Source organism: Erythrolamprus reginae, chromosome 3, assembly GCF_031021105.1.
Source record: "Erythrolamprus reginae isolate rEryReg1 chromosome 3, rEryReg1.hap1, whole genome shotgun sequence".
NCBI lineage: Eukaryota > Metazoa > Chordata > Lepidosauria > Squamata > Dipsadidae > Erythrolamprus > Erythrolamprus reginae.
Genome location: NC_091952.1, coordinates 70,302,389 through 70,316,133, shown reverse-complemented (window position 1 = coordinate 70,316,133; position 13,745 = coordinate 70,302,389). Strand labels below are relative to the sequence as shown.

Genomic DNA, 13,745 nt, shown 5'->3' with positions numbered 1-13,745 from the left:
ATTTCTGCTGGAAATTTGTTACAAGCATCTACTACTCTGTCAGTAAAATAATATTTTCTCACATTGCTTCTGATCTTTCCCTCAACTAACCTGAGATTGTGCCCCCTTGTTCTTGTGTTCACTTTCCTATTAACACGTCCTGAATTCTGTAAATTAGCCAATTTGAGGTAGGTTGATTCAAATATTGTTGCTCTATAACACACCATTTCCCCCTAATTGAAGGTTACAAACAATCAAACAGACACACAAGTTTTAGTAGTACATCCCTTTTCCTTGCGTTCAGGCAACATCCTTTTGTCCCTTGAGCTACCAGCTGAAATGCAGAACAGTCCTATGCCATGAACTAGATTTCTATTAACCCATAACTAGGATGTTGTAAGATTATTTGTAGCTCTTTAGGGAAACTAGAGAAAGATGTCACATAATACAGTGTGTCCCAACCTTGGCAACTTGAAGATATTTGGACTTCAACTCCCAGAATTCCCCAGCCAGCATTCGCTGGCTGGGGAATTCTGGGAGTTGAAGTCCAAATATCTTCAAGTTGCCAAGGTTGGGAAACACTGACATAATAGACAGTGCAAACCATCTCCGCCACACTTACTTTGTCTGTGACTAGAGCTCTGAGTAAGTGCACTAGTGATGTTGGGGAGTTCGTTGTTGTAGTTTCCATCTTCCAGGGGACAAACATCCATATCGCCCCACCTCCAGAGCTGTCGCAGCCAGCATGCCTTTTCTTCCAGCGTGCAGTGTGGATTTAATACAACACACACCCAGAGGGCCCCTGTAAGAGCAAGCCAAATGCTGAAATGTAATTTTTCTACTTGAGCAGGCAACAAGAGTCCCCCATCACCACCACACCAATAGGTTCCTTGCTTTGAAGAGTTTGGAAATGTTTACATCTTGTTTCAGGGAACTGCATTGAGCCCAGAGGGAAAATTTATAAAAGAAACTAGCTAACTAACTCAAGAAAACATCTTCCATAAATCAGCTTAATTGTATCCCTCAGAGCCGAAAATGGAAGAGGCAATGTGCATCCGAGATTATTTCTGTCTGCCAGGATATATCGATTGTTTGAACTGTACTTCAAAGACTGCTTAAATGTATGCCGGCAAGTCCCAGTGTTGGAGAAGCCCCACATGATAGCCTGATTTCTATACTGCACATTTAGTTCATTTTAGAAAAGCAGTAGGCAAGTGGCACTTGCCCCATAATTGGCAGCAACAATATTATTATTATTATTATTATTATTATTATTATTATTATTATTATTATTTATTAGATTCGTATGCCGCCCCTCTCCAAAGACTCGGGGCGGCTCACAACAGCAATAAAAAACAGTATATAACAATGGGACAAATCTAATAATAAAATATATAAAAACCCCAACATTTAAAGACCATACAGCACATACACACCAAACGTGAAATATAATAAGTCTGGGGGAGATGTCTTAGTTCCCCTATGCCTGGCGATATAGGTGGGTCTTGAGTAAATTGCGAAAGACAAGGAGGGTGGGGGCCATTCTAATCTCCGGGGGGAGTTGATTCCAGAGGGCCGGGGCCGCCACAGAGAAGGCTCTTCCCCTGGGGCCCGCCAAACAACATTGTTTGGTCGATAGGACCTGGAGAAGGCCAACTCTGTGGGACCTTATCGGCCACTGGGATTTGTGCAGTAGAAGGCGGTTCCGGAGGTATTCTGGTCCAATGCCATGTAGGGCTTTAAAGGTCATTACCAACTCTTTGAATTGTGACCGTAAACCGATCAGCAGCCAATGCAAGCCACGGAGTGTTGTGGAAACATGGGCAAATCTAGGAAGCCCCACGATGGCTCTTGCCGCTGCATTCTGCACGATCTGAAGTTTCCGAACACTTTTCAAAGGTAGCCCCATGTAGAGAGCGTTGCAGTAATCGAACCTCGAGGTGATGAGGGCATGAGCGGCTGGGGGCAATGACCCCCTGTCCAAATAGGGCCGCAACTGATGCACCAGGCGAACCTGGGCAAATTACTGCTCCCGGTCAGTTAATGCTGTATATCTAAGAATATATACAGTATATTAAGTATCCTTTGACAAAAGAATCTGAAATTAAGCACAGTTGCCTTTCAATTGAGTTTCACTTCCGATGATTTTGTGGCCAGGAATGCATATTGACAACTATATGGAAAAAATGTTTTAATCCGCAATGATTTTCCCCCCAGTTTCCAATCAAGCCTTCAACAGTTGCAGTTTCTAATGGTTTCCTATCCCAACCAGGCTCACTTAAGTTTTTCAGGCCAGCTGAGGTCAATTAGATTGCTGATGAGGGATACAGATAGAAAGCTAAAAAAACCCACATTTAACTCTGGATGGTTGCTTAGAGTTTTAAAACAGATTATGAGCTTTATGTATATCACATAATTTTGTGGCTACCTCTATTTTTATATGCTGTACTTAATTACATACTTTGCAACTATCTTTTAAAATACTTTTCCTCTGCCTGTGAGCAATCATCTCCTCTAGATTTTATTCATTACTCCATTTGGCAGTCAATTTTTTTTTTCCAGAAATCCTAAAATACACCAGGATACAGTAAATGCAGATGCATGTTAAAGTATTCTAATAGCAGAGTGTGTAGATTTCTGTATAACTGGAAAACTTGTACAAGCAGCTCTAAGAAAAGATTTTCTATACCTGGTAAATTAAACTCTCAGGATGCACACTTTAAGCAAGTTTCACACCTCTTAGAACTGGAATTGGCTGGAGCGCCTCCTAATCCTGAACCAATTTCATTCAAAGCCAGGGATTATAGGCCTTTATGCTTTGTGATTCACCAAGGTGAATATTTACCAATTACGTGCTTATATTGGTTTAACGGGAGTCTATACATTTGTTGTACTTGGTATCTGTGACAAAATTGTGCAAATGTTATCTTTATAATGGAGATCATAGTGCAGGATATTTGAGGGGCTTTAAATCAAAACAAACAAATAAATTGGACCTAATAGTCGGTCTTTTTATTGTTTATTGTTTATATCTATATCTTTCTATATCTTTCCCTTTATGTTTTTTCCCATATGCTTCTAAGGACATCTTCATATGAGATGCTCCATTTGAAACCATTGCTTACAAATCCTATGACACCAGTTGTATTTGACAGCCAAGCAGATCTGTTTCTGGTTAAGCTGTGGTCTAAAAACTACAATAAACTAGTTGTTCTTAGGAAAGATTGTGATTCCATAGAACATAAGAACATAAGAAGAACCATACTGAATCAGACCAAAGCCCATTGAGTCCAGCATTCTGTGTCACACAGTGGCCCACCAATTGTCCATGGGGATCCTGAGCAGAAAGAGAAGGCAAAACCCTCCCTTTCCCTTGACCTCCAACAAATGGTACTCAAGGGAATCCTGCCTGCTTCAACCAACATAGAGGCGACACATGGACATCCGTTTCAATAACCACCGATACACTTGGCATCCATGAATCTGTCTAATCCTGCCTTGAAGCTACCAAGGCTGATGGCTGTCACGACCTCTTCTGGAAGTGAATTCGATAAACAAACTACCCTCTGGGTGAAGAAATATTTCCCTTGATTTGTCGTCAGTTTCTTACCTATGAGCTTTAGGGAGTGTTCCCCTCATTCCTAGTATTGTGTGATAGAGAAAAGAATTTTTCTCTATCCATAGAGCTGTGGAGAGTCTTTTTCCCATTTAAAGAAATGGGAATCTGCCTCACTCAAGGTTTCAGTCCTCAGCAGAAGCTTAGAAACATAGAAGACTGATGGCAGAAAAATACCTCATGGTCCATCTAGTCTGCCCTTATACTATTTCCTGTATTTTATCTTACAATGGATCTATGTTTATACCAGGCATGTTTAAATTCAGTTACTGTGGATTTACCAACCACGTCTGCTGGAAATTTGTTCCAAGGATCTACTACCCTTTCAGTAAAATAATATTTTCTCACGTTGCTTTTGATCTTTCCCCCAACTAACTTCAGATTGTGTCCCCTTGTTTTTGCGTCCACTTTCCTATTAAAAACCCTTCCCTCCTGGACCTTATTTAACCCTTTAACATATTTAAATGTTTCGATCATGCCCCCCTTTTTCCTTCTGTCCTCCAGACTATACAGATTGAGTTCATTAAGTCTTTCCTGATACGTTTTATGCTTAAGACCTTCCACCATTCTTGTAGCTCGTCTTTGGACCCGTTCAAGAAACATTGTGGCTTGGCAGCTTCATTTTTGCTTGGATGCCAAAATGGTGCTCACATGAGCCCATGCCCATAATGCAATGCCTTCCCTGCCGTGCATGCGTGTACAACTCACCTATGCTGCCCCCCCCCCGCGCATGCATGTAGGGCTCACGAAAACCTCTGGAGCCCGTGGGTGGTGAAAAACTGATTCCAGCTGATTTTTGGCATTCTGGTGGGCAGGGGGAAGGTAGTTTTCGCCTTCCCCTGGCATTAGGAAATCTTCAGGAGTCTGTAGAAGATGAGAAACACAGGCCTTCCGGAAGTTCAGAAATGAACTTCCGGTTGGGCCATTGGGCTGTTTTTCAACCTCCCCAGGCTTCAGGAAAGTCTCCTGAAGTCTGGGAAGGGTGAAAAACAACCAAACAACACAACTGGAAGTTCGCTTCTGAACTTCCAGAAGGCCTATTGGGTCTGTTTTTTTGCCATCCACAGGCTCTAGAGCAGTGATAGTGAATCTTTTTGTCCTCGGGTGCTGAAAGAGTGTGGGCGTGCACTATCACGCATGTGTGAGTGCCTACACCCATGATTCAATGCCTGGGGAGGGCGAAAACAGCTTCCCCCATCCCACTGGAGGCCCTCTGGAGGCCGGAAATGGCCTTCTTCCCAACTTCTGGTTGGTCCAGTAGGCTCCCCAGGTTCCAAAATCTTCCCTGAAGCCCTCTCCCATCCCTCTGGAGGCTCTCTCAAAGCCAAAAACGCCCTCCCAGAGCCTCCGTGTGAGCCTAAAATCAGCTGGCTGGCACACACATACACATTGGAGTTAACTAAGGCAACGGCTCATGTGCCAGCAGATATGACTCCATGTGCCACCTGTGGCACCCATGCCATAGGTTCTCCATCACTGCTCTAGAGGCTCTCCTGAAGCCTGGAGAAGGCAAAAATGACCTCCTCCCATCCCCCGAAAGGCCGAAAATCATCTGGCCAGTGCTGGTGCTGACATTAGGCAATGCCTCCTGTGCCCTCAGATATGGCTCTGCATGCCACCTGTGACACACGTGCCATAGGTTTGCCATCACGGGCATACAGCATGACATAAAGATGCAGGTGGAGATGGAGAGTAGAACAAGCCATTTATTTCCATTTTAATAGAGAAGCAAGTAAGACATGTTTTGCTCCTCCAGCTCCTGTATCACCTAGAGCAGAGGTCCCCAACCTTTTTAGCACCAGGGACCGGCTTTAAGTTAGACGAGTTTTCTACGGCCCGGTGGGGGGGGCTTTGGTCATATGGGGGTGGGGTTATGGAGGGGTGGAGCTTAGTGACGCAGCCCTCCACACTTCTCCACAGGGCAGGGAGAATGAGGAGGCTCCTTTGGCGGCTGGGGGCTGCCTGGCTTTGTGATTTTGACTGGGGGGGGAACTTAGGAAGGTCCTACTTCTCCCCCCCCAGCCAAAAACTCAAAGCCTATCTGCTCCAGAAACTTGGCGATCGCGCCCCACCGCCGCCGCCTCCTCCGTTTCCCCCAACGGCAAGCAATCTAAACGCGGGAAGGGCATTCCGGCGCTTCCCTTCAGCCTCGGAAGCCCCCTCGACGCTGGAGGGATGGTTATGAGGGGAGCGAGCGAGGAGAAGAAGACGTCCCACTCATCGCTCCTGAGGGAACGGGCGAGGGCTTCGGAGACCCAAAGCCCATCCTGTGTGGAGGGAGACGGAGCCAAGCGGGGCCACCCGGAGACCTTTTCCCGTCTTCTTCTCCTCGCTCGCTCCCCTCACAGCCAGCAGCCCCGCTCGCGGGGGGATGCCCGTTCGTAGCTACCAGCCCGCCAAGCGTCGAGGGGGCTTCCGAGGCTGAAGGGAAGAGCCGGAATGCCCTTCCCGGGTTTAGATTGCTTGCTGTTGGGGAAAACGGAGGAGGCGGCGGTTCTTTTCTCCTCGCTCCAGAAAGTAGGCGATCGCGCCCCACCGCCGCCGCCGCCTCCTCCGTTTTCCCCAACAGCAAGCAATCTAAACCCGGGAAGGGCATTCCGGCTCTTCCCTTCAGCCTCGGAAGCCCCCTCGACGCTGGAGGGATGGTTATGAGGGGAGCGAGCGAGGAGAAGAAGACGTCCCACTCATCGCTCCTGAGGGAACGGGCGAGGGCGTCGGAGACCCAAAGCCCATCCTGCGTGGAGGAAGACGGAGCCAAGCGGGGCCACCCGGAGACCTTTTCCCGTCTTCTTCTCCTCGCTCGCTCCCCTCACAGCCAGCAGCCCCGCTCGCGGGGGGATGCCCGTTCGTAGCTACCAGCCCGCCAAGCGTCGAGGGGGCTTCCGAGGCTGAAGGGAAGAGCCGGAATGCCCTTCCCGGGTTTAGATTGCTTGCTGTTGGGGAAAACGGAGGAGGCGGCGGTTCTTTTCTCCTCGCTCCAGAAAGTAGGCGATCGCGCCCCACCGCCGCCGCCGCCTCCTCCGTTTCCCCCAACAGCAAGCAATCTAAACCCGGGAAGGGCATTCCGGCTCTTCCCTTCAGCCTCGGAAGCCCCCTCGACGCTTGGCGGGCTGGTAGCTACGAACGGGCATCCCCCCGCGAGCGGGGCTGCTGGCTATGAGGGGAGCGAGCGAGGAGAAGAAGACGGGAAAAGGTCTCCGGGTGGCCCCGCTTGGCTCCGTCTTCCTCCACATGGGCTTTGGGTCTCCGACGCCGCGGACCGGCTGGAAAACCCCAACGGCCCGGTCCCGGTCCGCGGACCGGCGGTTGGGGACCTCTGACCTAGAGGCAAGATAATGATTTTTTGCATTCCTTGTTAGAAGTGTGGACTTTAAAAAAAATAAATTGCTTATGAGTGCTTAGGGAACCAGTGGCAGAATAGAAGACTCCTGAATCTGTAAATAGCTACTCCCAGCCTCCCCTGCTACTAGAGCATCTCAGGCTCCCTCCTATTTCTCAGACTTTCCCCTTCATAATAGAACTGGGGTGGTTTGTGGATTTTCTTTTTGAGCCCAGCCATAAATGAAAGGCAGCCATCCTTGAGATTCTAAGAGTTTCACTCGTCATACTGAACAAGAAAAAAAAACAGCTTTACAGATCTGGCTTTTTTGAAGTTTCCTAGCTGGCAAGTCTGCTCCTGAAGGGCTTTTTTAACCAAAGCTGGCAGTTTAAAGAATCAGTTCTTTGATAAAGAGCCACAATGCTCAGCATAGAGTAATACATAGATCTGACTCCTGGGTGGCAGGTTTTTATACTCTTCTTTCTGGCTTTATGCAAAACAACTGATCTCAACCTCAGACTGCTGGGAATGAATGGCAGGGGATGGGAAATAACCTAATTGCCCTGTTCCCCTTGCATGCTCTTCTGAAATACCATCAGGGGAAACAATATGTCAACATAAAGATAATATAAAGCACGGATCAGGATTCACCAGACATCTGTTGGGCATATATTGATACGTTCCGAAATTCTAATGAAAAAAGAGCCTTTTTGCACATGTTTATGGGAACATAAGTGAGTATTTCTGTTTTGTTGTACAAAGGCATCAAAGCAAGATATTTGAAATATTTTGGTTTTTGCTTTCTAATGCTGTAGTATGTTTCCCAGATGGCCCAACTGATCTATAACATTCCCATTTTATCCACATTCTACCTTCAAATATGCATGCTTATTTTTGCTCAGGAAGTCTACAACTTGCAACCAATCATTTTATAATCTGTGAAATTTACAATGCCCACGGAATAATAATAATATTAATATTAATAATAATAATAATTATTATTAATATATTATTATTATTATATTAATTATTATTATTATTATTATTATTATTATTATTTATTATATTTGTATGCCGCCCCTCTCCGAAGACTTGGGCAGCTCACAGAGTAAATACAAACATAAACATGTAGCACAAGTCTAATAATTTAAAAAGCAATTAAAAATCCTAATGTAATACACACCATACATTACATGTCTTCAGAAAGTCTTCGAAGAGGGGCGGCATACAAGTCTAATAAATTATTATTATTATTAATATTATTATTATTATTATTATTATTATTATTATTATTGGTCAGAGCGGCAAAGTCTAATTGCCCCAGGCCTGGCGACATAGATGGGTCTTGAGACTCTTGAGGAAGGCGAGGAGGGTGGGGGCAGTACGAATCTCTGGAGGGAGCTGATTCCAGAGGGTTGGTGCCCCACAGAGAAGGCTCTTCCCCTAGGCCCCGCCAAACAACATTGTTTGGTTGATGGGACCTGGAGAAGGCCAGCTCTGTGGGACCTAACTGGCCGCAGGGATTTATGTGGCAGAATGTGTGTTTTATGGCCAGTAAACCATACCCAGCCATGGTAAATAGTTGTGCCTCCCCACCAGTAATGGGCTGCACCACACTATAGTGTGGTAATGTAAATGGAGATGCACATGCATCTCCACGTCCCCAATGTGTGTACGTGCACACCCGTACGAGATCTGACTTCTGGGCATGTGCCGGAAGCGAAATCTCACATGAGGGTGCTCGTGTGTGTAAAATTTCACCAATTTTCAGTGGGTTTTTTGCTTCTGCACATGAGCAGAGGCAAAGAAATCACAAAAAATTGGCAAAATCTCATGCGCGTGAGCGTACTCAAATGAGATTTTGCTTCTGGCGCATGCGCAGAAGCCGAATCTCATGCTGATGTGCACCCGCCCACTGTCGGATGTGCACACGTCCACACCGGTCTCCAGGAGTGTCCCAGTAGCGCCGGAGATGAGGTGCCCTACAGTGTCCCCCACCATCACATACACACTGGTCACACGATCACATATGTTGGGTGGCTCAGCTTTAGTACATCTTGTGACATTATGCAACGTTATTTGCCACTTCCTGGCAACTTTTTTTCCAGGTTTTCAGCAATAAATGCTCTTTCAAAAAATAGGTTCACTTAATCACCACTGCCTTTTCTTAATGACCATGGTGACAAAGACCAAAGAATAACTTCAGCATTGTGGTCCTTTGAGACCATAATGACTTATAACTGGATTCTACTGTTGTAAAAAGAGGACCACCTTTACAGAAATTGATGTTAACCTTTAGCTATAATCAGTGGTGGGCTAAGATCCGGAACGCTAAATTTTCGCTCGCCGACGTGGCTCGCAAGTTCTTGCAGGGCCAGCGTGATTTAGCTTCTGCACCTGTGGAGGTAGCATAATCTTGCACGGAGCCACAGGTGTGCCCATGTTTCGGTGAGGTTTTTTTGCTTCCACGCATACCGAAACACGGGCGTACCTGCAGCTACGATTTTGCTACCTCCACAGGCGCAGAAGCAAAATCACGCTGGTCGTGCAAAAACTTACGAGCTGCGGCAATGAGCTTAATTTAGCGTTCTAGCTCGTAGCCCACCTCTGGCTATAATGATTATCCTTTATGAACAAAGCGAGTTGAATCCTTGCCTCTCCTCTTGCTCCATAATAAATTCCTATGTATGTTTAAAAGTGATTTTCCCAATTAAATGTGTAGACTCCTATAAAATATCCAACTGGCATATTGTTCAATCATTCAAAATCTCAGTCACTACTGGTATTCATCCATTGCATTGGCATCCTTCAGTCTCGAAAGACCATGGTATCATGCTCTGGATTCATGGTATGCATGTAGTTAAAATAACTGGGTAACATTGTATTTTTTGAAAAACCAGATTACAGTAATACCTCATCTTACGAACTTAATTGGTTCCGGGATGAGGTTCGTAAGGTGAAAAGTTCGTAAGATGAAACAATGTTTCCCATAGGAATCAATGGAAAAGCCAATAATGCATGCAAGCCCATTAGGAAAATCCAAAACATTAAGGCTTTTTAAAAAAAAAAAAAAGCAGGGGGGGGGCAGACTAAGCTGAGGCAAACGGAGTGGGGGGAGGGACATGGAGAGGTGGCAAGAAGTGGCAGTCCCAACGAAGCAAGGCAAAAAGAGACTCTCTTGAGCTCCATGGGTCTTTCCCTCCTGTTTTTGCTCACCCTGTCCTGCTCATTTTCCCCACTCCTTTCTCCTCTTGAGATCCATGGGTCCCTCCCATTTTTGCTCACCCTGTCCTGCTCATTTTCTCCACTCCTTTCTCCTCTTGAGATCCATGGGTCTTTTCCCCAGTTTGGAAGGGGGGTGTTTGTCGATGGGATTCAAAGCAGCGCTGGCAACAATGAAGGGAATTGAGGAGCCTCAGGGTAATCCCCGCGGCTGCTCGGGTTCGTAAGGTGAAAATAGTTCGGAATAAGAGGCAAAAAAATCTTAAACACTGGGTTCGTATCATGAAAAGTTCGTATGAAGAGGGGTTCGTAAGATGAGGTATCACTGTATAAATGAGTAAGGAACACAATCTTACATTTTTCATTGGAGAACCACAAAAATAGTAACTTTAATAGCAGAGGTAATATTATTTGGGTATATAATAGGAGCACAGTTCTTAAGCCTCACTGATCCCACATGTGTGACTAGAACTACACACAAATATTCTGGACAATACTAGTGTGGATATGTGTCTTTAACTCCCCTGCTGTAAGGAGAAACTACTCTCCACCGTGAGGAAGAACAATAGTAACTCTAACAACAACTCAATTAAAAAATACAATTATTCAGTTCAAATGTAATGCCAAAGAATTACAAGATAAAGCCTCCAGCTGATGCACTCTTCATCTTCCCAAACCACAGCTTGCCATATTCTGGCAAAAGGGTCAACAGAGAAATAACTGAAGCATTTCATCCTCAGGCTCTTTTTATTTGATATTTCACCTGAAACAAACCAATTTTCCCCACATATTTTTTTCTTCCCCATTCTGGTCTCCAGCTGTAAACAAAATAAAGGTTAAGCTGCTCAAAGATTAAGGTCCAGCTATAATTCCACTGTTTTCAACTCAATTATGATCTAATCTTTAATATCACTGCAATGGGATTAAAGCTTCAAAGTTTCTCAGTTATGGTAAAACCAGCTTTCCTCTTGTGTTTCAGCTGAGAGAATCATGTAAGAACATTTATCTGGAATTTTCAATGTCTTGATTTGATCAGAAATAAAAACTTTCCCTTTTCAAATTGTGCCCTCTTTATTTAAATTACAAATCAGGTTACAATTCTGAGACTTTCTCATGAACTCTTGAGATTGTTTTGAATGTACAATTGATGGCGTGGTAAAGTTAGGTAACTTTGTTTTACCAAGCTAAACAGATTGTGAAACTATGTGCTGGAGAAACAAAGAGGATGTTAATACTAAGGAGGGAGGAATGAAAAACATAAACAAAATCGTGAAAAATGTGGCAAAAAAAAGATCAGAATAACTACAACAATGGTTTCACCAAGGGAACATCTGGTTACAAAAGCTGTACACGAAGAGAAATAAAAAGCAACAGGTGTAATGACGGGACTGTTTGCCAAACATAGTGATTAAAAAATTCTTTCTTAGTTGTGTATTTTCACTCAGACATAAGAGTTAGATAAGCAGTTTTGCCTACAAGCCGCACATACCAAAATAATAATAATAATAATTCTGCCAACACATAGGAATCTTGCCCTGTGTGTTTCTATGTGTATCAGTGCCAAGGTTCAAATCCTGGGTTCCTTTCTTCTTTTTTAGACAATAGATTTTTGGCTGCACTTAAAGTATTCTACCATCTACCCCCATTGTTTACCAAGCTGCTACGTGTTGATAGGAACATATGCAGGAGGAGGGGGGTGGGGGGTGTCATCTATATTATAATAAAAGCACGACTGGTCAATTGAAACCTTCCCCAATTTTTAAATGTGTTGAACATACATTGAACACACATTTAAAAAGAGAAGGACTTTGATCATCGGTTGCACCTGCCTCTTTGAAGTTGTTGTCACACTCTCATGGTGGCAGCCAGTGTGAGAATTGGGGGCTTCTGCCTCATCAATTTTAACTCCTTCAGTAAGATCAATGCGCAGGATCAAAAAGTGTTGGAATATTCAGAACTGCCAGAAATTATTACTGGTGACTGGTCAAGATGGCAAGCATTTGTCTGTGCAAGATTTAGGCTCTACTTGATGCATAGAACATACTATTCATCCAGAACTTAGTAACTGAGAACTGATATGACTTTGCTGCTGACCAATTTCCTATATTCTATATATATATACACTTTTGTATTTTTATTCCTTAATATTTTTATTTTTATTATTCTGTTTTAAATAATTAATAACTATAAATTGATCTATATTTTAACTAAATTATTGGGGGGGGTTGTTAATGATGGATAATTGGGGTGGGTGTAGTATGTATGGAGTGAATGATTGGTATGGGTGGGATGGGTGGGATGGGTGGGGTCACAATATGGGTGAGATGAATGGGAACGATGTAAATAATACATTTGGCCTACCTGGCGCTGGAGAGGCAGGAGGGGGGGGCAACTATCTCTGGAGTGACAGAGGTTCAGGATATTCCGGTGTTGCTGGGGAGAGGCAGATATGGCGGGAACCACGGAGCTAGCCATTCCAGGGGGAGGAGGGAGCGCTGCTTAATAACGATCTCTTGTTCCGGCTCTGTGAGCTCAACCCAGAATACTGGTGACGAGTGCAAGTCTGGCCCTGGGCTCAAGCTGCTTGGTGGGACCCAGGGAAAGAGCCTTCTCTGTGGCGGCCCCGGCCCTCTGGAACCAATTCCCCCCAGAGATTATAATTGCCCCCACCCTCCTTGCCTTCGTAAGCTTCTTAAAACCCACCTCTGCCGCCAGGCATGGGGGAAACTGAGATACTCTTTCCCCTTAGGCCTTTACAATTTTATGCATAGTATGTCTGTCTGTATGTTTGGTTTTATAATAAGGGTTTTTAACTGTTTTAATATTGGATTGTTATATGCTGTTTTTATTACTGTTGTTAGCCGCCCCGAGTCTACGCCCCGAGTCTACGGAGAGGGGTGGCATACAAATCCAATAAATAAATGAATGAATGAATGAATGAATGAATGAATGAATGAATGAATAAATAAATAAATAAATAAATAAATAAATAAATAAAATCTACTGTATTTTTCGGAGTATAAGACACACCTTTTTACTCCCTATAAGAAGCTAAAAATTCAGGTGCGTCTTATTCTCCAAATGTAACCTTCCCCCCCCCAGCCCTAACTAGCTGCTAACGATCTTCCCAGCTCTTACCTTGCAGGCTCTTTCATTGTTTCTCTCTGCGAAGAATGTTTTCCAAGCCCTAAGTCTTTGCAGGTTGTTTTTTATTGCTCTACTTGCTCTGAATAAGTTTCTTTCTAGCCCTAAACCAGGTGCTAACGATGTTCCCAGCTCTTAGCAGCTTGCAAGCTCTTTCATTGTTACTCTCTCTGTATAAGGTTTTTTTTAAAGCCCTAACCAGGGGATAAAATAATATGCTGAATCTGACCAGACTAAGGATGCTAGCCAGATGAATATCTTGTGGGCAGATTTTGCCCCTCTATTTTCCTCCCCCAAAACTAAGGGGCGTCTTATACTCCTGTGCATCTTATACTCCGGTGTGTCTTAAACTCCGAAAAATGTGGTACTTAAGTTTAATTTCATTTTACGTTTCAGATATAATTATGCATTGTGATTATTCAAAATTGGAGATGAAAACTTAGAAGATGTTACATCCATGCCAAG

General features: G+C 44.3%; 1 protein-coding gene across 1 annotated transcript in view; it reads right to left on the bottom strand.

The window, feature by feature from the left end:
* ZSWIM5 (zinc finger SWIM-type containing 5) overlaps positions 1-13,745 on the bottom strand; it is a 148,931-nt gene that overhangs the window by 26,940 nt on the left and 108,246 nt on the right. The window contains exon 5 of the mRNA XM_070745770.1: positions 602-781. Coding sequence (XP_070601871.1) covers positions 602-781 — 180 coding nt within the window. The remainder of the gene's footprint in view (positions 1-601; positions 782-13,745) is intronic.